A 26,880-nucleotide genomic window follows, 5' to 3' on the forward strand; every position below is an offset into this window, starting at 1 on the left:
CAGAACAGGCAGACCAACAAAGTATACTGCTGAGGGGAGCAGCGGGTGGGGCAGGAGAGGTCTGCCACACCATGTGGGTCAGCTTCCTGGCTGAGGATAGAACCACTGCTGCAGTGGCTTTGGAGAGCTTCATAATGTGATGCTTTAACCCATTGTGCCACCAGGGACAGACCTATATTTCCATATTTTTAAATTACAAATAAACACATTACAGCTTCTTGTTGCAATCCTAACAGTTTGTAACTAAACAGTGACTGGATTTTTAGAGCTTATTGGTAATTTAGACAAGGAGAGGAGGAAGAGACAGCTAGAAATAAAAAAAAAAATTAGGAAAATTAAAGTGCCTGTGACATTCTCCAAAATAGCCAGAAGTTGCCCCAATTCCTTTCTTATGTTCTTATTACTGTCCTCATCTCCTAACTGGTGATCTGAATAATAGAGGCAGTGATGTAGAAGAGTTTTCCTGTTTTATTTGAAATTTATCGCAGACTTACAGCATCATTATCTTGCAAGGATGATAATAGATTACATGAATCATACATTTGGGGCTGGGATCTTCTCAGTGGGATATGAAAATAGGAAAGACTTCCTAGTACAAATAATTGGGAATGGAAGGATAAAAGAATCAAAGCTGTTCTACAATAGGAGATTGCGGTAGGTTGAAGAATGCCTACGCCCAAATAGTCATGTCCTAATCCCTGGAGCCCTAAATATTATCTTATATGACCAAAGAAAAAAGGGGGTGTTTTAAAGACAAAGTATAAGTCTTGAGATAGGAGGTTATCTGCATGGGCCTTAAATGCAATCTCAAGAGGAGGAGAAAGAAGACCCTGTTCACAGAAGCAGTGATTAGCATGATGTACTCACAAGCCAATGTATGTTCGTAGCTACTAGAAACCAGAAGAGGCAAGGAATGAATCTTCTCTAGAGTTTCCAGGAGAAGCACAGTGGCTGGTAGCTCAGTGATACTGACTGGACTTTTTTTCTGGTTTCCAGAATTGGAAATTGTTGTTTTAATTTGTTGTATTAATTATACAAAATTTGTGGAAATTTGTTATACTGGCTAAAGAAAAAAAAAAAAATGGAGATTGTACTACCTGAAAGCAGGGAGCTGTAACGAATACCTAACAATATGAATAGTGGCTTTGGAATTGGGTAATGAACAAAATGAAACTGGAAGAGGCAAGAAGCGGATTTTCCCCTGGATTTTCTAGAGGGAGCACAGCCTGGATAACACTTTAATTTTAGCCCAGAATACTGTTTTTGATTTCTTACCTACAGAACTGTGAAAGAATAAATTTCTGTTGTCTTAAGTGTGGTAATGTGTTACAGCAGCCATAGAAAATTAACATAGAAATAGAAGAGAGGGGCCCTCCTGGGTGGCAGCAACATGGGTTAAAAGCACAGCACTAAGAAGCTAAAGCTACTTCAGCATGAGTTTGATCCCCACCCCAGAGGTGACCCATATGGCATGGCAGACCTCTCCAGACCCGCCTGCTGCTTCCCTTAGCAGTGTACTTCGTGGATCTGCTTGTTCTGCTCCCTGACCTGCCTCTGGTGAATACTCTTACCATTCCTGCACTTCTGGCCTGTACCCCAATTCTATATGCATAAATAACTAAATCTTGGGGGGGGAAATAGAGGAGAGTCAAATGGTTTCTGCCTTTATCTATGTTTTCTTGTTTTTCTGTTTGAATTTGAGACACTCTCATGATTATAATTAGTTTTTTGCAGCCATAAAGCTTTTATAGTAACTTTTACTATTCTCTTTTTTAAAACAGGGAATGTTTGTTTAAACAATTAACTTTCTATTTTAAACATAATGGCATTATATGAACTGAAAATACTGGTAAAGGGGCTGACTTCTGTTCTCAGCTATGCTACTTAATAGCTAAGTATCTCTTGGTAAATCATTTACTGAATCTGAGTTTCATTTGAACAATGGAAATAATATTAATTCTTCTCACAAAACCACATAATTGTTATAAGGATTTAATGACATAAATGCTTGTGAAAATTGCCAAATAGATAATGTAAATAGGCATTTTTGTAATCTCAAATTATGTTTCTTCCAGCTACATCAAAAGTTATGTTGAACAATTTTGCTTGTAAGTGACTGACCATACTAAATATTTTTTTTCTTCTCTTAGATTAGATTCTAGAAGTGGGATTTTCAGTTCAACATTTGAACACTTTTAGCTTACTTATTAACATACTCCTTTTCAGAAAACCTGTATTACTTTACTCTCCCATTGGAAGTACACGAGTACTCAGTTTCTTCCACTTGTACTCTAGAGTGTTTTTTAAAATGTGTTTTAAAAGTTGGCTTAGTTGATGAAAACTATTAATTGTATTTTTTGGCTTGTTAAATATATTCACTAAACATTTGTATTGTTCACTAGTGAATTCTTTGTGTTCTTTGATTATATCTTCAAATAATTATTTGTCCTTTCCTTTACTGATTTTTAGAAAGTCAGTGTTCATATGTTAGTTCATTTTTGTTGTGTGTTTCTTCACTATTTGTTGTTTTGCTTACCTTTAACTTTTGTTTATGATGACTTTTTTTTAAAGATTATTTATGCATACACAACTGGGGTACAGGCCAGAGGTGTGGTGGTGAGAGGACTCACCAGAGTGAAGAACAGAACAGGCAGATCTATTGAAATACATCACTGAAGGGAGCAGTGGGTGGGTTAGGAGAGGTCTGCCACTCAGCAGTGGGTGGGTCAGCTCCCTGGCAGGGGATCGAACTCGTGCTTCAGTTGCTTTGGAGAGCTTCATAATGTGATGCTTTAATCTGTTGGGCCACCAGGGAGAGCTCTGTTTATGATGACTTTTGATACACCAGTTTTTGGCATTTGAATGTAGTCATATTTAGTGAAATTTTATTGTTAAAGTCCCTCCTTTTTTTCTCTCCTTCTTCTTTCCCTCTCTTCATTGTCCCTCCATGCTTCCATCTGGAAAAAATCTTTCCCATTTGGCTGCTTTTATTGATATTTTAAGCACATAGATTTGGCCTTAGTTGGCATTAAAGCATACTGAAATTCAGGGTCTTATCAGGTAACATAATCTCAAGATACCTGTTTGCCAAATTTGATTAAATTGAGTGAAAAAAATAATACTCAGATGATTGGCTGAAAGCTATACTAAATTTGATTTTAAGAGGAGAGTATCTCATAAAAACATTTGCTTGCAGTCTGTTAATTTCACCTTCTCTGACTCATGATCTGTTATCAGTCTGTCTTAAGTAATGCAGAAATTGAAACAGGAAACAGAAACAAATTTATTAATTCATACCTTACCGCAATGCCACTAGCTCCTTCCTCTAAGTCTTCTTGCCCTTAATAAGGATACAATTCTACTATTAGTTGAATGCTAATTCCATCGCTAACAGTTTGTATGCTTTTTCTCAATTTCCACAGCAGCCATAATAGGAAAAATTATTATTCTACTTTTACTCATGAATAATCAGGTACATTGAAAGTTAGAAGTGATTTGCGCAGTACCACATACAGTGTAGGTTGATGAAAAGGATATGAATTCAAATGCAGGAATAGGATATCAATTCAAATGAGTTCTGATGTGAATGGGCTCTGATTCCAGAACCCCATTTTTTCATTATTATTCTTTTTATGTGTGCACACGTGCACACACACACACGTGCACATAAACTAACCCTCCACTCCTCCCATATCTAATTTCCTTATAGTGATAGGACCTGATATTTATGTGCACAGAAAAAAACCCTCCACTCCTCCCAATATCTAATTTCCTTATAGTGATAGGACTTGATATTTCTGATCTCTTTTGTCATTGATATAGTAAGAAAGGCAAAGCAGAGTGAATGAAGAACAGCAACATCCAAGATAATGAACTGAATAAAAGGATGTTCAACTGTAAACATTGTGGGATGGGTTTAGAACTTCATATTTTTAAAATGACCCATTTTATTCTTATGCTTCTTGGTTCATACATCTCACATGTATAATATGCTCTTAACAAGGGAAGTCATGACAATTTCCAAGCAACCAAAGACTTGGAGACAAGTGGGTTGGTCTTATTTTGGCAATTGTAATGCATTTCTTTTATTGTTTTTGATTGATGGCAGCCTGCTATGGTGGGTGTGATGTGAGCCTTTGAGAACTGCTTAAAAACAAAACAAAACAGAAACAACTAGTAGTCTTTTACTAGCGTTTGGATGACTAATAATTTTACCTTCTGTTCAGTTTTAAGCAGAATAGGAATTAGTTCAGTGGGGATGGTGTTTTTTTTTTTTTTTTTTCTAGAAAAAAAAAACTTGGGGCAGTCATGTCATTCAGATTCCTGCTGTTATTTTACTTAGATTTATATCTGTCAATTTTAGGGTTTAATAAGTCTGCAAGTAATTTTTGGTCCACAGGGATTACGAATGAGATTAAAACTACACAAAATGAAGAATGATATAAAAAAAAAGTCTGCAAAAGTAATAGAGAAGTGTGCTATAGCCTTTTTGAGCCCAAGGTCCTGTTCCCCGTAGTATCCCCACTGCCTACTCAGGGTCTCTGCAATGATGAGGTAGGGAACGAATGAAAATCAACCAGTGCAGTTGGAAATCAGGCTTGCTGGCAGATTTGGGGGTGATTTAGAAAACACAGTTGTCCCTGTAAATTGACTCTAACAGAGGCTTGTTTTGTGATTGTTTTCAGAAAGATTACCACTTTGAATATACAGAATGTGACAGCAGTGGCTCCAGGTGGAGAGTGGCCATTCCGAATTCTGCTATGGACTGCTCGGGCCTGCCTGACCCTGTGAGAGGCAAAGAATGCAGTATGTTTTGACATTTTTTCCCCTGCTTAAATCATAACCCCTTCATGTTAACCCAATAAGTTAATTATAATGAATATAAAAGACCTTTGAAAAATGGACATGTAGCACTGATGCCTAGCAAAAGAAAAGCACACTTTTGATGTCTGGTATCTACATGAGACACAAGGCATTATGAGAGATTTTATTTTTTTATTTATTTAAAATATACAAATTTATGGGATTTAATTTCTCTTTCATTGATGTATTTTTTTCTTTAAATTTTAAAAAGGGATTAAAAAATGGGAAATATACATAATGCACATTTTACCATCTGAAACCATTCTTTCAGTGTCCAGCTCATTGGCATTGTATAAATCACACTGTTTTACTGTCACTGCCATTAGCCTTCCTCAAAATACTGTGATCTAGTAATGGTTCCCTTTCTTAATTCATAGAAATAATACAATTTTCCTTTTCAGTGTAAGCTATAGAGAGGTTGTAAATTAATACATAATCATATTCTTTTAGCAATTAAGCAGGTTGGAAGTACAACATTATGAATTAAGAGAGAAATATGTCATTCATTTCATTTTCATTTGTAAACTCTACTTTTCTATCTGTTTAATTTGGATTCCTATAGTTTTTTAGGTTAGGAGTGGTCTGGACTTTAAAGCAGAAAATAAAATGGAGAGGCTATTTTGGTTTTCTTGCTGTCATCCAAATGGTATTCCTAAAAGTTTAGTTCATTTGTTTTCAAGTGAAAAAAGATTTAAGCAAAGTATTAGATCATAGTTAACTCCTTCCTCCTTCAGAGGAAAAAAAATATGCCTGTTTTTGATTAGGTTGTTTTTTTTTTTTTTTTTTTTTGTATGGGTGGAGGGCTTACTGATAAGAGGGAGACAGTAGACAGCAATAGTCTCATAAGGAAAATTAGGGAAGAAACCCATTACTTCTTGATAAATGGTATAAAAGTGAATAGAGATTGACCCAAGAACCCCTATAGTAGGTAAAAGACATCAGTCCAGCAAGAGCTTTAAGAGGTCATAGAGTTAGTATGAGGCTGGAGGGTGTGCGCCATCTGGGCAGAGGCAGGAAATAACACCTATGGAAGCAGCTCATTGTAAAATTATTTTGGTTACCTTCTTGGAAGTCTTAGCTATTGTTTATTTTATTAAGCTTTTAATATTGGCTACTTCACTGTGTTGGTGACCTTGTAAACCCCCTCGTCGAAGTTGACTGCCAGTCCACCATGAAAGCTAATCTGTATCTAGCAGATGTGCTGGTGCTGGCTGGCACTGCCTTCAGAGCGCTGGTTGTTAATTTGAAATGGCTTATTGTGGAGTTTTTTATTCCATGGAAACTGGTGAACATTACAAATCGGGAGTTTCACTTTCCTTTGAGAACAATTGTTAAACAGTTACACTGAATAAATTATTTGGCTAAAAACTCAAAATTTTATTACAGAAATGATGCCTGATTACTAATCTCTATTTGAATACTAGTTTCTATTTGAATATATTCAGAGACATTTTGGCTCATTATTTACTACAATCTTCCACAGATGTTTTGTACATGAAACTCTACTAGGACTTTTGTACAGATTTCTGAAAATAATCAAGTCACTGTTATTACTAATTTAAAAAAAATACAATTTAAAGATGACAATACTTATGTGGTGACTGCATATTTTTTAATCTCGGTATTTTGTCTGGAATCTGAATTTGCAAATAGTTCACCATTAAATATACTTTTTTTTGGGGGGGGGACGCTGTTCATCTGGTCTCAATATGTGACATTTCATTCATGTGGTAAAATCAAGTTATTTTAAAACTTACAATTAATAGATCTAAGTAACTTAAAAACTCAGTTAATTCATAACATTCCACATGTTAATGTTTACCGTATTACGACTCATGAATGTACTGCTGAAGGCAGTTTTCTTCAGTTAGTTAGATAGTCTCTTGTTAATAATAGTTGCTATTTCTCATGTATTGATGATGTGCTAAACATTGTGCTTGGCGCTTTGAATCAGTCTCCCATTACAACCACCTTACAGTTCTCTCAAAGAGCTTCTCTCAGTGTTTGCATTCTACTGATGAGAGCAATCAGAGTTAGAGTGGTGTAATAAGTTATCACCCACCATATCACCGACATGTGACAAATTTGAGATTCAAAAACACACATCTAATTCGAGAGCCTGCCCATTACCCTGTCTTAAACTGCCACTTGAACATCCAGCCTGGAACAGCTTCTAAAGCCCCAGCTGGAGGACTCATAGGTGAACATCTTCAAAGGAGATTTTAGAAACTGTGCTTCAAGATAAAAGAGGGAAGTGACCTACCAGCAGAGAAGGTGTAGAGCTGAGACAGGTGTTATATCCCCTTGTTCTGGGAAAGACAGGGAGTATTTTGGTCTAGGCACCTTGCTAGCTGTGCCTGAGTGACGTCCAGATCATGAGTGGTGGGTGATACTCATAGACTAGATTCAGCAGTGGTGTTATAAGGATATTTCCCAGCAGCTGGGCCATATAGAAAGAGAAAGTTAAAAAGTGAAACACAACAACTTCAAGTCAGTAAAGAATATTTAAGGCAGTGGTTGTGTGGGATATGTTTACCTCAGATCCTGATGTCTCCGAATGAAGTTGGACCCAGAATTGGCCCTCTGTTGAAAATATTATATAGGCCCTCCCTGATGGCACCATGGTTTAGACATAGCACTGCAACCGCTTCCATGCAAGTTTAATCCACGGCTCCAAAGGTGACCCACATGATGTGGCAGACCTCTCCTGAACCGCCCGCTGTTCCCCTCAGCAGTGTACTTCATCAATCTGCCTGTTCTGCTCCCTGCTCTGTCTCTGGTGAATCCTCTCACCACCCCTGTACCTCAGTTCTGTATGCATAAATAAATAAATCTTTAAAAAAGAAAATATTATATAGTCTTCAGAATAGAATAGGGTAGCTTCCCCACTCTTTCTTTCTTTCTTCCTTCCTTCCTTCCTTCCTTTCTTCAGATTTATTTATTTGTGCATACAGAACTGGGGTACAGGCCAGAGGCTCAGGGGCGGCAAGAGGCTTCACCAGAAACAGAGTGGGGAGCAGAACAGGCAATTCGATGAAGTACACTGCTAAGGGGAGCAGCGGGCGGGTCAGGAGAGGTCTGCCATGCCATGTGGTTACCCTGGGCAGGCGGGAATCGAACTCATGCAGAAGTGGCTTTAGCTTGTCAGTGCTGTGTTTTAACCCGCTGCGCCACCAGGGAGGGCCCCCACTCTTTCTTAATAGAGGAGACTTTCCTTCAGTACTGGTTGTAAAATTTCTCTGAAAATTGATGGATAAGCTTTATTATATCTTTTTATTTTTATAGAGATCATATAGAAACTGGTTGCAAGGCTGCTGAATGAAGTCAAGGAGAAGACAGATATTAGAACTCTGGCATATATGTGAGCTTGAAGTGTATTGCAGGGCTCAGGAAATGGTTGGCGAGGCCTGTTTCCTAGCTGGCACTGGTCCCTTTGTCCTCCTGCCCCCCTGCTGTGGGAAACACCTCAGTCTCTTGTAGTGTTGTTTTGGGCAGGCCGGAGAGATGACCCCACAGCTCTTTCTTTTTAGTAGCTCTGGACTTAGCTATTGGGACCTTTGATGCTTTTCTTCCATATCTGGTGCTAAGAGTCTTGTGTATATCCATCACCCATAGTTAGAGGTCTTGGTGTCATTCAAGCACAGCATGCATGTCACTTGCCATTCTGAACCACAGCATTCCTGGTTTTCTCCAAGAACCAAGGGATATTCCTGGACTATCTCCATCCCTTCTCCATCCCTTCTCCACTGCTGGGCAGTGTACTGTTCGTGCAAAAGCATTTCAAAAATCTTCACAAATTCTTTGGGTCCCTTTTGACATTCTTAACTCATCAAAAATAACTGCTATGTTGGAATGGTTTTCTGAGTGGGATTCATTTATTCATTCATGTTATCCACCACACCTCTTCCCCACATTCATTTAATTTACACAAAATCTTAGAAATAAAAGACTCTACCAGGAGTGGTAAGAGAACATCTTTACCTGTTTCCTGACATATTTACTAAGTCCACGACACTAATTACAACCATAAGACATCATTTTCTACTTCATAATGGTTATTAAAGATACCTGTAATTCCATTTGGTATGTTAACATCAAATTAGTTACAGTCTTGTGGTAATTATCTAATCTTGACCTTTAATATTTATGTTAACTTCTAATATTTGGTTTCCTTGAATCAAAGTGCTATGTTCAGATTAGAAACAAAAGTCCTTCCTTTAGTACAAAAAGGTTTTTTTGTTGTTACTGTTTCTCTTAGATCTATTGTTATAACCCACATTTATTGGAACTTAAGGAATAAGTAAGTGGTACTAGCTTTAGTCAACAGTTTTTAATTACATTTGGAAGTGAAAGAGGAAGAATTATTATGGAAAGATATGGTTTCAGCTAATGGGTGAGATATTTAAAAATCCATTTTGGGGGGATCATAGTGCTTCCATAGTGCTTCCAAAGACTTTTCCCTAGTATTCAAACATTATCTATTTAAGTTGTGTTAGAGGAATAGATAATGGCATAAGCCACTTGTGCATCAGACAATTGAATGCAGTGTCACAGAATAGAAAATTACACTCATGCATTAAGTCTGTTCTGTAGAATACCATTGCCAAGAAATACTACCCATTTAAAAAAAAGTGTGTCAGTACTTCTTTATGTGGTGAAATCCTTGTGTGTTTGCAAAGTGCTGTGTTTGATAAGTGCTGTGTCCCCTTCTTGGAGGTATACAGTGCGTATTTTCATGTAAATATCTCTGAGAACGCAACAGGTGTTTGTATGTTATTTGTCATAGTTGCATGCAACCTCTTTTATCCAGAGTTTCCCTATTATTTTTGATAATAGGTCTCTTTTATCTAAGTGTAGTTGGAGTCCTTGGGTTAATTTCTACAGATATTTGTTTTGAAAAACACAGATTTAAAGATACCTACCTTGCTAATTCTGTTAATGTTTACATAATTTTACTTGTACTATGACAACTAATTTCATATCATCTGGTTGCTCTATAGGTTTAGTTTGCAACTTTGCTGCTTTGGTATCCAATTGAAGATCCCACAATTGGTATCTTGGTGTAGTAGACATCTGAAATTAAACCCAAGATCTGCAAATGACTTACACTTTTAGGCAAAATATAGTCAGCTACTTATTAATTTTTCATTCATTGAATAAACATAGTTTCCTGTTTTCTTGATAACAGGGACAAACATAATAATAAAAATGTGCCTGTTCATTCTAATAAGAGAGCAGCTGAGTAAGTATTTATAGTGTAGTGGCGAAGTGGGCAAAGTACATGATGGATATACATACCTCAGGTGCCCTTACCAAAGAGAGGGGGGGTGACTTCTCATCAGAGGTAGAGAAGAGGTCTCACAGTGAACAGGTATAAGTTTGAAGTTCAGACTCATCTCTTACTAGCTAAATAACCTTGGTAAATGATCTGAGACTTGTCAGGTTCATGTGAAAAATTGTCTTCTAACTTAATTGAATCAGGATTAAATGCATACTTAATGGGCCAGTGTGTTAATTCTCTTAGCATCTGAGGTGTAGCCTGCAGGAAGAAGTTCTCTGACTCCATGATACAGAGTACATTGGAGGCAGAAGAAACTTGGGCAGAGCTGCAAGGGTGGGCAGCCTTGGGCTTTCCCGTGTTGTGCACTGCTGCTCTCAGGGAGGATATGAGAATGGACGGAGATTCTGGCAAATCCTACAGACTCTTGGGTGTCATGCTGGAGCTCTTAACTAGAGACATTGATGCACATGTGTTTGAAGTACCAAAATTAAAAAATTTAATCAGGATAATGAATATAATCTATAGTGCAAGAAGTCACATTTGTGTAACAGTATAACTTCATAGTAATAATGCCAGACACAGTTATAAGTGCTTTCTATGAATTCATTCAAGTTAATTTAATCATCCCAACAATCATTTAAAATAGGTATTTTTATTACCTCACATAGATAAGTCAAAAGTAGAGCTGAAACTTAAAACCAGGAAATTTAGCTCCTGGGTTCATGTTCTTAACTCTTCTGCTGTACTGCTTTTTGGAATACACTACACCATATGCTGTGTGAATGTTAATTGCCTCCTTGAGTCATCCCTGACCCTAACATTTACTTCCTGGGGAGTTAAGTGGATTTTTTAAAAGATGGAATCTAAAAGCTAAGATGTATTGCTGTGCATCATTTTAATTGAACACTGATCTCTACAGATTTTATTCCTAATTATGTTTTCTGAAAGGTAAGAGGATAACATCCTGAATTTAGGGTACATTTTGTGACTATAGTTTCCTACACAATGAGAGGTTGTTTTTTTTTTTTTTTTTTTTTTTTTGTGCCTCGTATGCTTGAAACACTTAGTATCCTTTCATTATTTAACATGTATCAGAAAAAAAAATGGTGCCTTTTTCAACTTAAAAATTGCTAGTTGAGAATAGAGTTCTGTTTCATTCTTAAGAGCAAAGGATCTCTAATCCCCTTCATGATTCCCAAGAAAGCTCTAGAACACTGGAACATTTGTTGACTGAAAAACTCTGGTGTGGGCCCTCCCTGGTGGCACAGTGGGTTAAAGCACTGCACTAAGAAGCTAAAGCCACTTCAGCATTAGTTCAATCCCTGCCTGCCCTGGAGGTGATCCACATGGCATGGCAGACCCCTCTGACCAGGCCGCTGCTCCTCTCAGCCATATACTTCAACAATCTGCCTGTTCTGCTCCCCACTCTGTCTCTGGTGAAGCCTCTCACCGTCCCTGCACTTCTGGCCTGTATCCCAGTTCTGAATACACAAATAAATAAATCTTAAAAAAGAAAAAAAAAAGTTTCTTGCTTTGCACCTTACTTAGAGCTTTAAAAAAAACCTCTGGTGTTATCAAATTAGAGACTCACTGACTTCAGTGTTTCATTTCTATATATGACATACAGAGATCTAATCAGATTTGTAAAGCTATATATTTCATAGTGGAGGACAAACGTATTTTGTCTTCAGTATTCTTAGCTTGGAATATTGATGCAATGAATTCTAAATGGGAAGAGTGTTGGAAGTTAGATGTGCTCAGTAACACACAAATGGTAGGTGAAAGGCAAGGCAAGAGCAAATGAGATTTAGAGAACAACTCAAATCAGACTTTACATCAGTTGTAATGTTTGATGGGAGCTGTGGTTAAGGGAGCCTCTCTGAATAAAAAACTCAGCTCTCAGAACTGCAGAATCAAGGGCAGAGAGACTATCAGGATTTAGAGGGTGACTGATACTTTCTTCTGAAGAGGAAAAGTTCAGCATGATATAGGATCAAAGTGTCAGGACGTAATTGGAAATTGAGAAAACTGATTTCACAGATGTATTGTTCTGCTCTCTTAGGTGACCTCATCAAATACTCAGTACATTTTCCTTCCTCTGACCTTCGCTGTTATATTTTTTATATAAACCTGTATCATCCTTTGCCCACTCAACTGGAATTGGTCTTCTACCCCATCAAACACTCAAGTCAAGATGCCACAATGGAATGCATTTGTAATGTGTTTAAAGATGAAAACTACTCTAGTTAGCTTTTGCTTATCTTTTACTCTGATAGGAATTGATGATTTTTGGAGGTGGGGGATGTTGGCTGGGGATGGCATTGATATTCTTGGCTCATCTCATTCTCTCTGCAAAGCACAGTGATGGCTATACTGTGTATATGCCGATAGGGCTGTATGATGTGAGGACCCATTCATTAGAAAGGATATAGGGGTAAAAACTAGTTTTCAGTGTAGAGGTAATACTTTCACTAGATATTTTTAAAGAACAGTGATAGAGAACATTAGCCAAAACAGATTTGTATTAATATTCTCTTTTCTTTGTATTCTCTTTTGCTTTCATTTTTATAACATGAGAGATGAAAGTTGTTTTTCTTCTTGGTCAAAGAATTTCATAAATATGAACTTAAGGCTTCTCTGCAGCTTTCAACTTCATCCATGAGTCTTCATGAAAGCTAAAAATTGATGTTGGTGGGATTGGGATCTAGGAAATCAAATTTAGCAATTTTATTGCTGACATTCCAGAGTAACATAGCTGCTTGTATGTTACTGCACGTCAGTGAGTTGTACTGCTGGAACTAAAACAAGTATCTTTTGACTTGTAAAGTAGAGTTCTTTCTAAAAGCTGTTCTTGTTCACTTTAAATAAGGATAGTGGATTTTTCTCATCTTACCCATAATAAAGTCTCCTGGTTTCATGGTACTATGGGAACCTTTTTATAGTTAGGGAGCTGTAGGAGTCACATGGAGTCTACTAGGTAGAGTCTCCCTCGAACTGTAGAGTAGGTGAACTAGGTTACTTGAAATCATACGAATGAGGAAACTTGAGGGAATTTGTATTAAGTAATCTTTTAAAAGTCCTCATTTGATCATTCTTATAGTTTTAAGTGTTAGAATTGCATACGTATTTACTCAATCTGTGATCAAATAATGCCTCATCTCCCATAATTTGTGAATTGTAGTAGAGTACTGATAAATATTCTCAATGCCCTCACATATTTATCCCTCATAGGAACATTGCAATGTCTGCCACTGTTAGAATTTTGAGTGTTTTCCCTTCCACTATCCTCTTCCAGTTACAGTGAAGATAGCAGGCAGCTGATGGACTCACCACCAGCCTGCATTGCTGTGTTGTATGTTTTGCAAATAGAATACTTTGATGAATTAAAATATATATATTTGATAAATGAAATCTTTACAATTAAAGAAAACAAGAAGTTTTACCTTTACCTCAAGGAAATGAATACCCTTTTTAGATTTATAATTATTACTAATAATTATTTATTGTAGTTATTTGTGAATAAGTTACATAGATCATACCTCATTAATCCTTATTACTTCCATGTATATTTCTTTACTTTATTTCAGTAACATTGACTGACAACACTGTATATGATCAGTAAGTCAGACTTTAGATGTGTCTTACCATACCATACCCACCATCATGCATCCACAGTCCTTTATATCTTTATGTAAATTAGAGGGCATCAGCAGGACATGGCCTGTCTGGAAGTCTTCCTATCTTACTTTCGTTTTTGTAAAATGAGATTTCAAAATTATTTTTCCTTCTCTTAAGAATTCTAGAAACAATTACCTAAAAGGATTGTGTTTGAGTGTTCTCATTACTAGCATTGAAAGAGGAAGAAGAGGTAACTGAAATTTGCTGGCTTCTATATGATACTCAGCCTTCTAGATGACATTTCCTACTTCCTTGTTTTTTCTATGACAGGAATTATAAGTACTTGATGGCCTTATTTATGTGATAATGATAAATGATTGGCTAAATTATTGATGAAGCTAAAGTTTATTATTTTTAAGGTCCAATCTATGCAATATTTTCCCTGTTTCATAGAAGTGACCAATAACTATAGTTGCAAGAGCACTCTTTCATGTAGTCAACTATAACAATATCTACAGCTTTAACCTATTTTTATTTGTTTTTATTTTGTCAAAATTTAGAGATTGAAGAAAAATTGACATTTTTTGTATTTTTCTATAATTTTAAGCTAAGTGTTAATTTTACATCCATTTAACTTAGTGAAATGTAAAGCACATATCTCTTCAGGAATATGAGTCTAGAAAGAATATAAGCTCCAAGACAGTAGGGGCTGTTACTGTCTTATTCATCAAAATATTCTTGGTACCTTCATGTTTGCCTACCAAATCCTAGATCCTCAAAGATATTTGAGTAAATTAATTTAGTGTGATTCCCAGAAACTTACCTTTAATGAGATTCTGTAGTCTCATATATAACATCAATATCACATTAAATGAGTACATTCAAAGCCTTTTACTACTAAATTTCTATATGACATTTAGAAGACACATTTCAGTAATAAAGAACTTTGATTAAAATAGAAAAATGGATGAATTATGAGTAAATGTAATTGATAGCCATCATCTGTGGAAACATGCAGTTTCTGGAGGAAAGGAAAACAAAATTAAGAGGCCCTTGTGGTGAAAAAATTAAAAATAGATGTTCCTTATTGTTAGGTACAAATCACAGATGATTATCAGCATATAAATGATTTAGCTTAGTAGCCATTTTTTTGATACATTGTCCCACGTGGTTAAATGATCAGAGCAGTGTTTTGAATTTCCATGTCACTTTACCTGCAGAGTAGTCTTTCAAGACCATAAGCAATCCAGTGAGGGAAGATTGGAAAGTGGCATTCTCATTGAAATGTGAGTAATTGGTAGCACAGAGAGTTAAGTAAATTGCCTCAGCTACTTGCTGGTTGGAGACAAACTAATATAAATACCTTTTTTCATATCTTATTTTTCATACCTGCGTAGTTCAACATTTATTGATCCAAAGAGGCAGAAATAAATGTTAAAAAAGAAGGGGAGGCCCTCCCTGGTGGCGCAGCGGGTTAAAGCCCTGCACTGAGAATCTAAAACCACTTCCGCATGAGTTCGATTCCCGCCTGCCCCAGAGGTGACCACATGGCGTGGCAGACCTCTCCTGACCCGCCCGCTGTTCCCCTCAGCAGTGTACTTCATCGATCTGCCTGTTCTGCTCCCCGCTCTGTCTCTGGTGAAGCCTCTCACGGCCCCTGAGCCTATGACCTGTACCCCAGTTCTGTATGCACAAATAAATAAATCTTTAAAAAAAATAGTAAAAAAGAAGGGGAATAGAGCTAAGAAAATTAACACTAAATTTAACACATGACCTGGTTTAGACTTCAAGAGGGTAGGTTTTAAACATTGCTTACTGTGTAGTTGAGATATTGTGAAAACCCAGCTTGAGCCTACTGTTTAATACTGTGTAACTTTACCCAAATAATGTCTTTCTGTTCTCATATCAGAACTTTGGAGTTTGTTTGTCTTTAATTCCATTCAGTTACCTTGGCATTTTGAGGTTGTTGAAGAAAAATAGTATTTGCTTTAGAAATGACCACATGTTTAGCTGAAATATTTTCAACTCACATTTACAGTGGTTACAACAGTTATTTATAATAATTGTCTACATCCAACTTTTGTTAAAGGAATCCCATTTTATATTCGATATAAAACCTTGAATAAAAAGTGTAGACCCTAAAATGATAGAAATTCTTATATATAAAAGGAAGAGTTGGTCATTAATGATTGCCGAGAGGTCAGCAGTGCTTATTGTGTTGATATAACATGAACTAAATTGTGTTTAACAAAAATGTATGGCTTTTTCTTCCTTTGATATGTGTTTGAGAGCTGGCTTCCAGGATGGGAGTAGCAAATGAGTAAGTGGAAAAAGCTTTAGACACTTTAGGTCTCCTTCATTGTTGTACATACCCATTGGACTATTTTGATTAATAATTATTCTGATGAATAATTAGTGGCAAATAATAATGATCATTTTAGCAGCAGAATTCATATTGTCCAAATCCCTGAATTGCATTATTAATAATTGTACCTAACATTAGCTGTATATTTTATGTTAGGCATATTGCTGAATGCTTTATATGTAGTACCTATTCCCACAACTCTTTGGGATAGATAATACCATCTTCCTTTCATAGATGAGAGACAATGAGCTATAGACAGGTAGTAACTTTATAAATATTATTTGAAGGTTTTTTTTGCTATAACATGTTAAAAATTCACAAGAAATCTGAGAATGAGTAGTAGCTAGCGCTTTATAATGCTCACAACTATTGCATAATAGTTCAGGGTGGTAATGACAATTATATGAAATAATGAATTCAGATAGAATTTCTTGCCCTTTTTTGCATTGTTTATACTAATATATGTCTGAGTTAAATTTTCATGGGCCACCTGGTTTGGAATCAGACTTAAATGGGAATGTCAACTTTGCCACTGGTTAACTGGGTATATTTGGGATAATTAAAAATACTGTGCCTCAGTTTCCTCATCTGTTAAATGGGCATAGCATTCTTTTTCCCCACAAGTCTATTATAAATATAATTGATTATCATTATTCATGGATTTCATATTTGAAATTTTGGCTACTTGCCAAATCTTATTTTTTAATCCCCAAATCAACACATATTATAATTTCATGGCCATTTGCAGATAAGTGTAGAGCAGTGCACTTTGAATCACTAGACCACATGGTCCCAGCAGAACTCGAACAAGATGACATACTATCTTCTTATTTCTTATATTTTCAAAAGATGTCCTTTTCATAGTCTATTTAGTGCTATGTTGCCTTCATTTTTGTGCTTCCTTTTGGTAAATTTTACTCTTTAAAGTGGAACCCATAATGCTGACTAGTGATCCAAAGTTCACAGACTGTGATGTACCTTTTAGATAAAATGAATGTGTTAATAAGCTTAGTTAACTTATGAGTTGTAGTTCTCCAGACCATAAATTCAGTGGTATTGAATAAACAATATATAATAAGTTGCTCTAAAATGGAAACACACAGAACAAGGTTATATATTTATCAGGAAACAACCTGCCATTTTCCTAGGAGCAATGATTTAGCATTGGTTAATTTAGTGTTTGTGACAATTTAGGTGAATCCTATGAATACAAAGAATTGACCATGAAATATTGCTCAATATACTTACTTTTAACTGTATTTCCTTCTGGTTTTAGACAAGGAAATACTGCTGAAAGAATTAGGGATAGTATTAATGGTTTTGATTATAACAGATCTCTGAATACTCTGAAATACTAATATTCTATTTAGAAGACAAGTTTCACAAACTCACTTTTCTTTTTTAGCTTTGAATCCCGTATATCAATTTATCAACTATTACTTATTAATTTAAAAGTTCAATTTTGGACACAAGACTAACTTGTCTTCTAAGATAACTCTGTCAAGACTATTCAGCTCTACCACTGTGGTGTGAAAGCAGCACTAAGCTAAATGTAAATGAATGGTTGTGTTTGTGTAGTTATAAAACTTTATTTACAAAAAACAGCATGAGGAGGGCCCTCCCTGGTCGCGCAGCGGGTTAAAGCACAGCACTGAGAAGCTAAAGCCACTTCCGCATGAGTTCGATTCCCGCCTGCCCCGGAGGTGACCACATGGCGTGGCAGACCGCTCCTGACCCGCCCGCTGCTCCCCTCAGCAGTGTACTTCGTCAATCTGCCTGTTCTGCTTCCCACTCTGTCTCTGGTGAATTCTCTCACCCTCCGTATCTCTGGCCTGTACCCCAGTTCTGTATGAATAAATAAATCTTAAAAAAAAAAAAAAAACAGCATGAGGAATTTGGCCTGTTGGCTGTAATTTATTGGCCCTCGATTTAGTGTAGTGCTGGCTCTTAGTTTATGATATTACTAGTCATGTTAGGGAAATATGTTGGATTCCAAGTTTGTTGAAAGATTCCTGAGCCATAGAAATAAAACTTTCCCCAGATCTGGCTGTTGGTAGTGCTGTAGCATCAACAATAACTTGTAGAGAGCATTTGTTATATGCTAGCCATTGTGTTAACTACTTTTACTAAACTTTATCTTTTCAATGTAGCACTGTGTGACAGTATGATGATCATTATTTCATTTTTTAAAGATAGACATTGAGGCCCAGAGATATGAAGTAACCCACTAAGCAATTAGAAAGTGGTACCTGGTCTCAGTATAGTTTTGACCTTGTAGTCACCCTGCAATATTCTTTGCCTGAACCTCTCTGATTTTTGTTGATTTATTAATTTGCTAATATTGAATTCAGAGTAAAAAGTTCATTGTATAGTATCTTAAGTCTATCTAAGGAAAAACTTTTCTTTAATGGGAAGTAGATAAACAAGTGTGTGTTCTAGCTCTAACTCTTGAATTATGTTTTCAAAGTTAGTCTGTATTTCTTGCTGAGTTTCTAAATGTATTCTAAAGGAAGCATCTACCAAATGTGAGACATTGCTGCTGTGTACTTTGCTGGGGATTTGTTTTTCTTCTTCAGATAAATTGGAGGTTTTATTTTGCTCTTATTCCTTTAGTATCTTGATTAAAGGATTAGAAAACCTTTTGCTATATTTGAGTTGCTAATACCAACATGAGCATAGAGGCACACACTTGGGGAACATAGATTTGAGTTGTTGAATTAACAATAGCTTAGCAGCCAGACTGCCTTCTTTTCTGTAATTGTGTCAACTTTCTCACACTGACTATGCCTGCAATCTCTGGGTATAGTTCTCAGCATCAGCATAGAACTTGACATCATTAAGAAGATGTAGGTTATGGAAATGACTAGTTTGGAGTTGCAAATATTGAACAAATATGCTCATAGTTTCAAACTGGAGAGGCTTATTAGGTATTCTACCCTCCTCTTTTCCCCTTTATGTTTTATTTTCATCCACTGGATCAATCTTTTATTTGGACTTAATATTTGCCAGATGCAAATAATCAAAAAATAATGATCCTTATTTTCTGCAATCTTAGTGTCAATTGGTGAGTGGTACATACACACATACTTAAGATGTAAATGTACACACACACACACAACAAGAGCTTTAATGGAGGCATTATCAAAGGAGTATCCTGGGAGCTCAGAAGGGAGACACAATTGTCTAATGGGGACAGAGATGTCTGTTATAAATAATTTTTGAGATAGGAAAAATTTTCCAGATAGAGCTCTTCAGAGAAAGAAGAGCACATAGCAAATAAAGGCATAAAGTAGTTTGGAACTGATATAACTGTTGGAAGAGAGATGAGCCTAGAAAAATTGGTCGAGGTCTGATTATGAAGTATGTTTACTGATGAGACAAACTTTGGGGAGTTTGACTTAGAGTGTAGCAGATCAGAGCTTTATACTTCTGATGTCAGTGTGAAAGAGAAGGAAATGATGGCAGAGTGTAGTGACTAATGGGGTAAACATTTTTCTGCCTTCCAGCTTTCTCCTGTGCTTCTGGAGAATATCTAGAAATGAAGAACCAGGTTTGCAGTAAATGTGAAGAAGGTACCTACTCCTTGGGCAGTGGTATTAAATTTGATGAATGGGATGAATTACCAGCTGGATTTTCCAACATTGCGACGTTCATGGACACTGTGGTTGGCCCTTCTGATAGTAGGCCAGACGGCTGTAACAAGTAAGAGTCCAGAGGGGCCTGTGGATCTTGACTTAGGAGGGTGTGTTGCTCTTTTCCAAAATGAAGTTGTGGATAATACGGGTATTGATTGGGATTATAAAGTAAATTGAAAAAAGTCTTTTTTTTGGGAAAGTCATTAGGAATAATGAGGCTGACTTTTTTCTTTTTAGTATGTCTGAATATAAAGTCTCAGTCTTTAAACATTTTTTTAGTAGATAGAAGAAAAGGATTTGGCAAAAATCTCAGTATTCATATTTATATAAAAGTTAAAATGAGTAGGAGGATAGTAAGTTGTGCTAGCATTCAGTTGGTTAGATTTTTTTGCATAAAATTTCAATATGTGACCCATGTGATAATTCTATGAATTAGTTTATGGGATTTACAACCAAAATCTTTTTCCCCAATATATTTTCTTAAAATTTAGTTCCATTTTTTTTGGATAAAAAATCATATCAGAATTCTACCTCTATTGTAGATATGAAATTGTGATATGTATTTTATTTATTTTTATTTTAATTATTTCTATTTTAATTTTCATTGAAGTAACATTGATTTATAATATTATATAGGTTTCAGGTATACAGCATTGTGATATGACTTTTAAACACATTATATAGTATAATGGTCCATAAAAGTCGAGTTGCCTGCCACCATATTTAGGATCATTAATTGGGCTTTCTATAAGATTTCTTCTCTTGTAGCACAGTATTACCTCTCTCCCAGCTACATGTTATGTTCATAAGTAAAACTGAAAATGTTGTTTGAAAGAATAATTCCACCTGAGTCTATTAAAAATTAGTGGTCATCTAGTCATCTAATTTTGGGTTTGTTTCATAGAAAATTAACACATAACATTCCCAAGATGTAAGAAGTTATTTGCTGTATTAAATGTACTGTTCTGCAGAAATGGTTGGCTTTAGATTTCCAGTAAACCTGCCTTGCTCATGGAATTACTTTTGAATCTGAGTTACGTAACTTGTAAGTAGAAAGGGATTTTGAATGCTAATGTTAAATGCTGCCTGGTTTTTGTTTCCTCAGTTCTTCTTGGACCCCACGTGGAAACTACATAGAGTCGAATCGTGACGACTGCACGGTGTCTTTGATCTATGCAGTGCACCTGAAGAAGTCAGGTTATGTCTTCTTTGAGTACCAGTATGTCGACAACAACATCTTCTTTGAATTTTTTGTAAGGTCTTTCATATTCTGGAATTTACTTTTTAAGTCACATTCATGTAAAATTTCATGTGATAGTGATTAAGTCATATTCTAAAATATAAACTAAGATAATATTCTAACAAAATAGATGGCTACTATTAAAATTTTGACTGTATAATATAAACTATTTCTAATATAGCAAATGTCTTTATGGTAGTTACTCAAATACATGAGGAATTGTTTTCATATTGATTTCTTATATCAAAACAAAAACAAAAAAACTTCAAAATGTGTGTTGTGCAAGTAACTGGAGAAAACATCTTAAAGGAAATTTCTTTGGTCCAGATCTCAGAAGCAAATATATTCATTCATTTTTTAAAAAGATTTATTTATTTGTACATCAGAACTGGGGTACAGGCCAGAGGTGAAGGGGCAGTGAGAGGATTCAGCAGAGTCAGAGTAGAGAGCAGAACAGTCAGATGGATGAAGTACACTGCTGAGGGGAGCAACAGGCGAGATATGAGAGGTCTGCTGCACCATGTGGGTCACCTCTGGGGCGAGGGTAGAACTCACACTGAAGCAACCTTGGCTTTAAGTGCAAGGCTTTAACTTGCTGTACCATCAGGGAGGTCCTGCAAATATATTCATTCTTAAACAATTTTAATTGTTCTTTTTATTGTGGAAATTTCTAAATCAAAAGTTTCTCAGGAAGTGATAGTCCTCATGATAGAATCCTGCTCTGCTTCTGTTTTGCTATTTTTTGTTGTTTGGCAATTAAGTTAACTTGCCACCCCTCAACTCTTTTATAAAGCGTATTGTGTGACAAGACCTTCGAAGGAGACTTCTATAGCTAATATTCTTTTCGAAAGTATAATGTTTAGCAACATTCAAACAGATTTGCTTTTTAAGCTACATTTTGTTGCAAAATACTGCTCACAGTAAAAAATTTTCTAATCCATGGGCTATTTTTGCAATATTATTAAAACTAAACAAAGTTAAACACCAAAGTAATTACATACTTGTTAAAGATTTAATTTTGTGTTATCCATTAAGTTCTTTGAGAGTTGTCAAGAAAGCAAGAAAGTTACTCCTAAAGGCCTGAAATTCATTACTTCTTTTCAATGATACCTTTATTCTGGTTTTAGACTGAAGAGGGATGATTAGGTCATGTATTTCCTTCTTGTTTCAGTTTTATGGTTGCAGCTATTTTAGTCAAATGGTCAAAACTTCATTGGTATTATGCTATTGTTTGTTTGGAAAGGCAATGGCTGAAGACTGGAGGATGCAGGCTTATCTATAGGTATTACATAATATAAAGCAACTAAAGTATTTTAGAATTAAGCAGATCTTTGGTTCTGTGCTCTCCTGACTTTCTTTATAATGATGAACCTGAAACCTACAAAGAGTAAGTGATTGAATGAAGTGATTGAATGAGCTACCTTTACTATTTTTAATATTAATAGCAGAACTCAGACTTCCAGAATGTCAAGTACTAGTCTCTGATTGAAGCTGAAAATTTTTCAGCTTATTCAAACAGTAATCACCAAAGATGTTTTCCATATCTGTTTTAAAATGGCTTCACATGTATGATGGTCATTGTAAGTAGCAGTTAAAATCATTTAAAGCAAATATCTTGAGTAGCTGATACTCTTTGACATTTGTAGGGTTAAAGAATCTATTTTCTATTAAGTTTCTAGGAAATACTTCTTAGGAAGACATTTTAATGTTGTTTGTAAACTGACAAGGAGGAAAAGTAAAGTGGCAAAGTGATTTAGCTGAGAAATAAAATAAATAAAATAAAATAAAAGCAGGTGATAGCTTTTATTTTAATGCCACTCTGTTAGCTGACTACTCATGCAATATTATAAAGATGGCCTAATTTTTGCTATCCTTGTATTCTTCATAGGCTCAGAAAAGAAGTGTCTTAATTCTTAGGCATTTTATAATAATTGTCTGAAAAGTTCAAAATGTTTGGTATAGTGATATTAACTGCAGTCATTTGAATTAGTAAGGCAAGTGATTAACATTTACCCCAAATAAAAATTTGGAATGTTGACTTTGGCATTATTCACTTACCTAAAAATTGTCATTAAGTACAAGGGAACTAAAAATAAGCAAATTTAATTTACTTATAATTTTAAATTTTATTGCCCCAAATATTTTAAAATAAATATTTTTTACTATTGGGCCTGCCTGGTGAACATAAGCTATTAAAATTTTGATGAATTGGGTAGATTTCTACTATCACTTTTTCTTCTTTATGTGAATTTTCACTGTTAGCTATTCTCTCCCTCCCTCTCTCATTCCTTTTCCCTACTTCTTTCTAGGTTAGCCTTTTGTTTAAAAAAAGTACTGGTGGTTTACCTAGAACCACTGTCTTATGTCTTATATCTGTCACTTAGACTCCACCGGCCTTACTGTGTTTATTGCTTGAGAATTTCTAGTGGCTATTTCTTAGTATGTGTTGAAAGAAGTTCTTGTAGCCTCTCCTTTTGTGCATTAACAGTTGAATAAAAGCCATTATTCAAGAAACTTTACTGAGGTCCTTGTGTTGTGCCACAGATTCAAAACGATCAGTGCCAGGAGATGGACACCACCGCTGATAAGTGGGTGAAACTCACAGACAATGGAGAATGGGGCTCTCATTCTGTAAGTCTGTCTTTGTTCTACTTTCTCACCAACTCTGCTCTTGTACTTTTCTTTTCCCAATCTTTACATTAAAAAAAATGAAATTATTTGTTAATTTAGACAATTTCTATCCAGAGGAAAAAGTTGTAAATTTTGAGATGTGCCTTTGTCAGGGGGGAAAATCAGTGACTCTCATTGGCAGGATCCTTGAGTTCCCTTTATTCACCTTACTACAGTCTCTGTGGCAAGTGATTTCCAAGCTTGTTTTGTTGGGAGCTCTGCTGAATCCATTGTTAGACAGCTCTGATTATCAAAAAAATCATCCACTATTGTAACCTAAACTCACATCTTACCATCGGCCCTATTTGTCAAGTTCTAGCCTCTCTGATCACATAGAGTAAAATGTGACCTGCTGCATCACCAAAGAACACTTGATATTTGAAGGCCGTTATTAGATAGTGCAGTTAGCGAATCATTGTTAGCATTTGAACACTGTCCCTTTGGAGTGAGATATGAATTTAAAATCTAACTCTGGCATATAATAGTTCTGTTTCTTTAGGCACCTGATTAATCTCTTCGAGTATGGTTTTTCATGTGAGAAATGGGAGTAACTTCACAGTGTTAAATGAGGTGACATAGGGAGGGCTGGGGTACCATGCCTTGCAGGGTAGGTTGAACTCTTTCCAGAAACAACAATCCATCCTTTGTGTTGTAGCAGGTGCCTCAACCTGGAGCAGTGAACACAATGTACTCTTTTTGAGTTTTTATTTTAATCTGTCTGCCTAGAAATGATACTAGTACCACTTAGGATCCATTCACCTAGGAATTCATTCAGATGAGCTTTGAAATTACAAGTAACCCTTGGCAACAAATATTCTCTCTTCAATTATAAATAAGGAGAAAGTCTTTAATGCACTACTTCTCTGACTCTGGCAGGGTGAACAAGTTGAATATGTTTAATTTCATGCAGCTTGAATTTGGCCAGCTAGATACTGCATAGAAGAATATGGGTGGCAAATGAGAAAGCAAGGAGCCCTTAAAATTAGTTTGCATGCCTGAATCAGCATGAAATTTCCTTAGGAAAGTCATTTGATTTTAGTTAGAAAAATGTGCTAGTGGGAGAGAAAGCAGGTACTAGACATAGTGTCATTTAAGTCAGGTTATTCTGTCAGGATAGTTGTATTTTTCCCTTGTTGATGCTACCTTTGTTGCTTATTAAATAATTTTAAAAAGGAAGCAAACTTATTCTGTTTCCTATTTGCTTTCAGAGGTCAAAGACCTACTTATGAATTGTGGCAGCATATAAATATACAAGTGAGCTGAATGCCTTTTGCCCTCTGAGTTGCTTTTAAATGTACATAAAGACTTTATGCACATAGTCTGAATCACCTCATCATTTGTTCAGATTAGGTTTTTTCTTCTTTCTTTACCACTATATTTATTAGATTACCAACTTTGACCTTTTTTTTAAGAAAATAAGAACTTCAGCAGAACCTAGGGCTGAATTAACAGTATACTTAAATGGGAAGCTTCAAATTAGGGTGTTTCATAAAAATTATCGAAAATGTCTATGAAGTATTCATTCATATGTGTTTGGAAGTACTATGGTTCATCTTACCAGTGTATGTTTTTTAACAGGTCATGCTTAAATCAGGCACAAACATACTATACTGGAGAACTACAGGCATCCTTATGGGCTCTAAGGCGGTCAAACCAGTGTTGGTAAAAAATATTACAATTGAAGGTATTTCATGGTAATCTATTTTAGTACTCATCTAGTAAATTTTCTGTTAAATTGTTTGCTCAAGGGTAAATGGGAAAGGAATTAGTATGTTAGGCTTCATACATAGAAATATTCTGGCTATAAAAAACTTCTTTTTCTTTATGGCAGGTTGATGGGTTTCTTTCTTTTGTTTGTGTCTGCCTAATCTGTGTTAAAACAAATATATGATGTTCATATCTTTGAATAAAATAAAATAATATTTCTTAATAAGATATTGTTGTCTGTCTATTATGCCAAGCATGAAGCTTACCCAGATCATTGATATATTCCCCAAAATAATAAAGTAATCATCTCTGTCCGATTATCTACTAAACCTCTTATACTTCTCTGAATCATCTGGGCCTTTTCTGGCCCACGAGAGTGTCCATTAAATTCTGAAATTTTTCATTCTCAATTAGGCCTTCTTTTAATTAAAGCAATGATTCTCCTTTATTAAAATTTGCCTTATATTTTAATTTGTTGCAAGTGTGCTTAGTCTTGTCACTAATTCATTAATAACAGGGACATCTGCTGGCAAACACTGGAATTACAATCCAGAATAAACCATTTCTAGTGTCTGGTAGATCTTGCTTGTGACAGAATGAGCAGTGAAGGAAAAGGGAACAAATAGCCACAAAGATAAGAGAGTAGTAGACTTTTAAACCTAGAAGCATCCTAAGAGTTTATCCTTCTGAGTGAGCACAGTTAGTTACCTTTGACAATTCATTTGCTATATTTTACTATACTTTAATCATACCTGAGACTCTCCTTTAAGTGTTTGCTTTACTTGTGTATTTTTCAGTATCTCACATGGATTCTCCCACATAGTGAATACTTCCTTGGTGTTGAATAAAGCTTGTGTTTGTTGGACCCACCTCTGATGCTGTCCTCATTTCCACACAGGGGTGGCTTACACCTCAGAATGCTTTCCGTGCAAGCCAGGCACCTTCAGCAACAAACCGGGTTCATTCAACTGCCAAGTTTGCCCCAGAAACACTTACTCTGAGAAAGGAGCCAAAGAATGCATAAAATGTGCAGAGGAGTCCCAGTTTTCAGGTAAGAAGAAGTTGTACACCGGGTTGTTTTCTTTCTAAACTTATGTCAATCAACTATATAGCCATAAGCCTGAAATCCTACACAAAGTGTGATGGGTAATTGGATTAGAACGAAAGTGATGAAGTGGATATCTAGTGAATAGCTTGAATATGAGTTAATAGTCCTTCCTTCATGACTTTCCTTTTTTTTTTTTTCCTGTTCCACACCCCATAGGTAACTGCTTTGGATGCATTTATACTAACCTTAAAAATTCTTACTGTATTTTTAGGTGATTCATACTTAGAACAGTTTAATTTGTGCCAGATTTCCAGTGCTCAGTGATAATGGAAGACATCTAATATATTTTTGGATAAACTATGATGTACTCCTTGTGTATTAGGCAAAATATATTATTTTTAGTGAAATGAAAATATAAATTTATATTTTCTTTAATTTAGCTTGTTCTATTTA

The 26,880-nt window shown here is 35.7% G+C and overlaps 1 protein-coding gene across 5 annotated transcripts in view; it reads left to right on the top strand.

Moving 5' to 3' along the window:
- KIAA1324L (KIAA1324-like ortholog) overlaps window positions 1-26,880 on the top strand; it is a 190,623-nt gene that overhangs the window by 108,902 nt on the left and 54,841 nt on the right. For all 5 annotated transcript variants that reach the window (XM_012720964.1, XM_012720965.1, XM_012720963.1 and 2 more), the window contains 6 exons: window positions 4,686-4,806; window positions 19,634-19,829; window positions 20,868-21,015; window positions 23,547-23,633; window positions 25,251-25,356; window positions 26,278-26,430. In XM_012720964.1, the coding sequence (XP_012576418.1) occupies window positions 4,761-4,806; window positions 19,634-19,829; window positions 20,868-21,015; window positions 23,547-23,633; window positions 25,251-25,356; window positions 26,278-26,430 (736 nt within the window). In that variant the 5' untranslated portion in view covers window positions 4,686-4,760. The remainder of the gene's footprint in view (window positions 1-4,685; window positions 4,807-19,633; window positions 19,830-20,867; window positions 21,016-23,546; window positions 23,634-25,250; window positions 25,357-26,277; window positions 26,431-26,880) is intronic.

Source organism: Condylura cristata, unplaced genomic scaffold (genome assembly GCF_000260355.1).
Source record: "Condylura cristata isolate star-nosed mole 26May11 unplaced genomic scaffold, ConCri1.0 scaffold00005, whole genome shotgun sequence".
Lineage (NCBI taxonomy): Eukaryota > Metazoa > Chordata > Mammalia > Eulipotyphla > Talpidae > Condylura > Condylura cristata.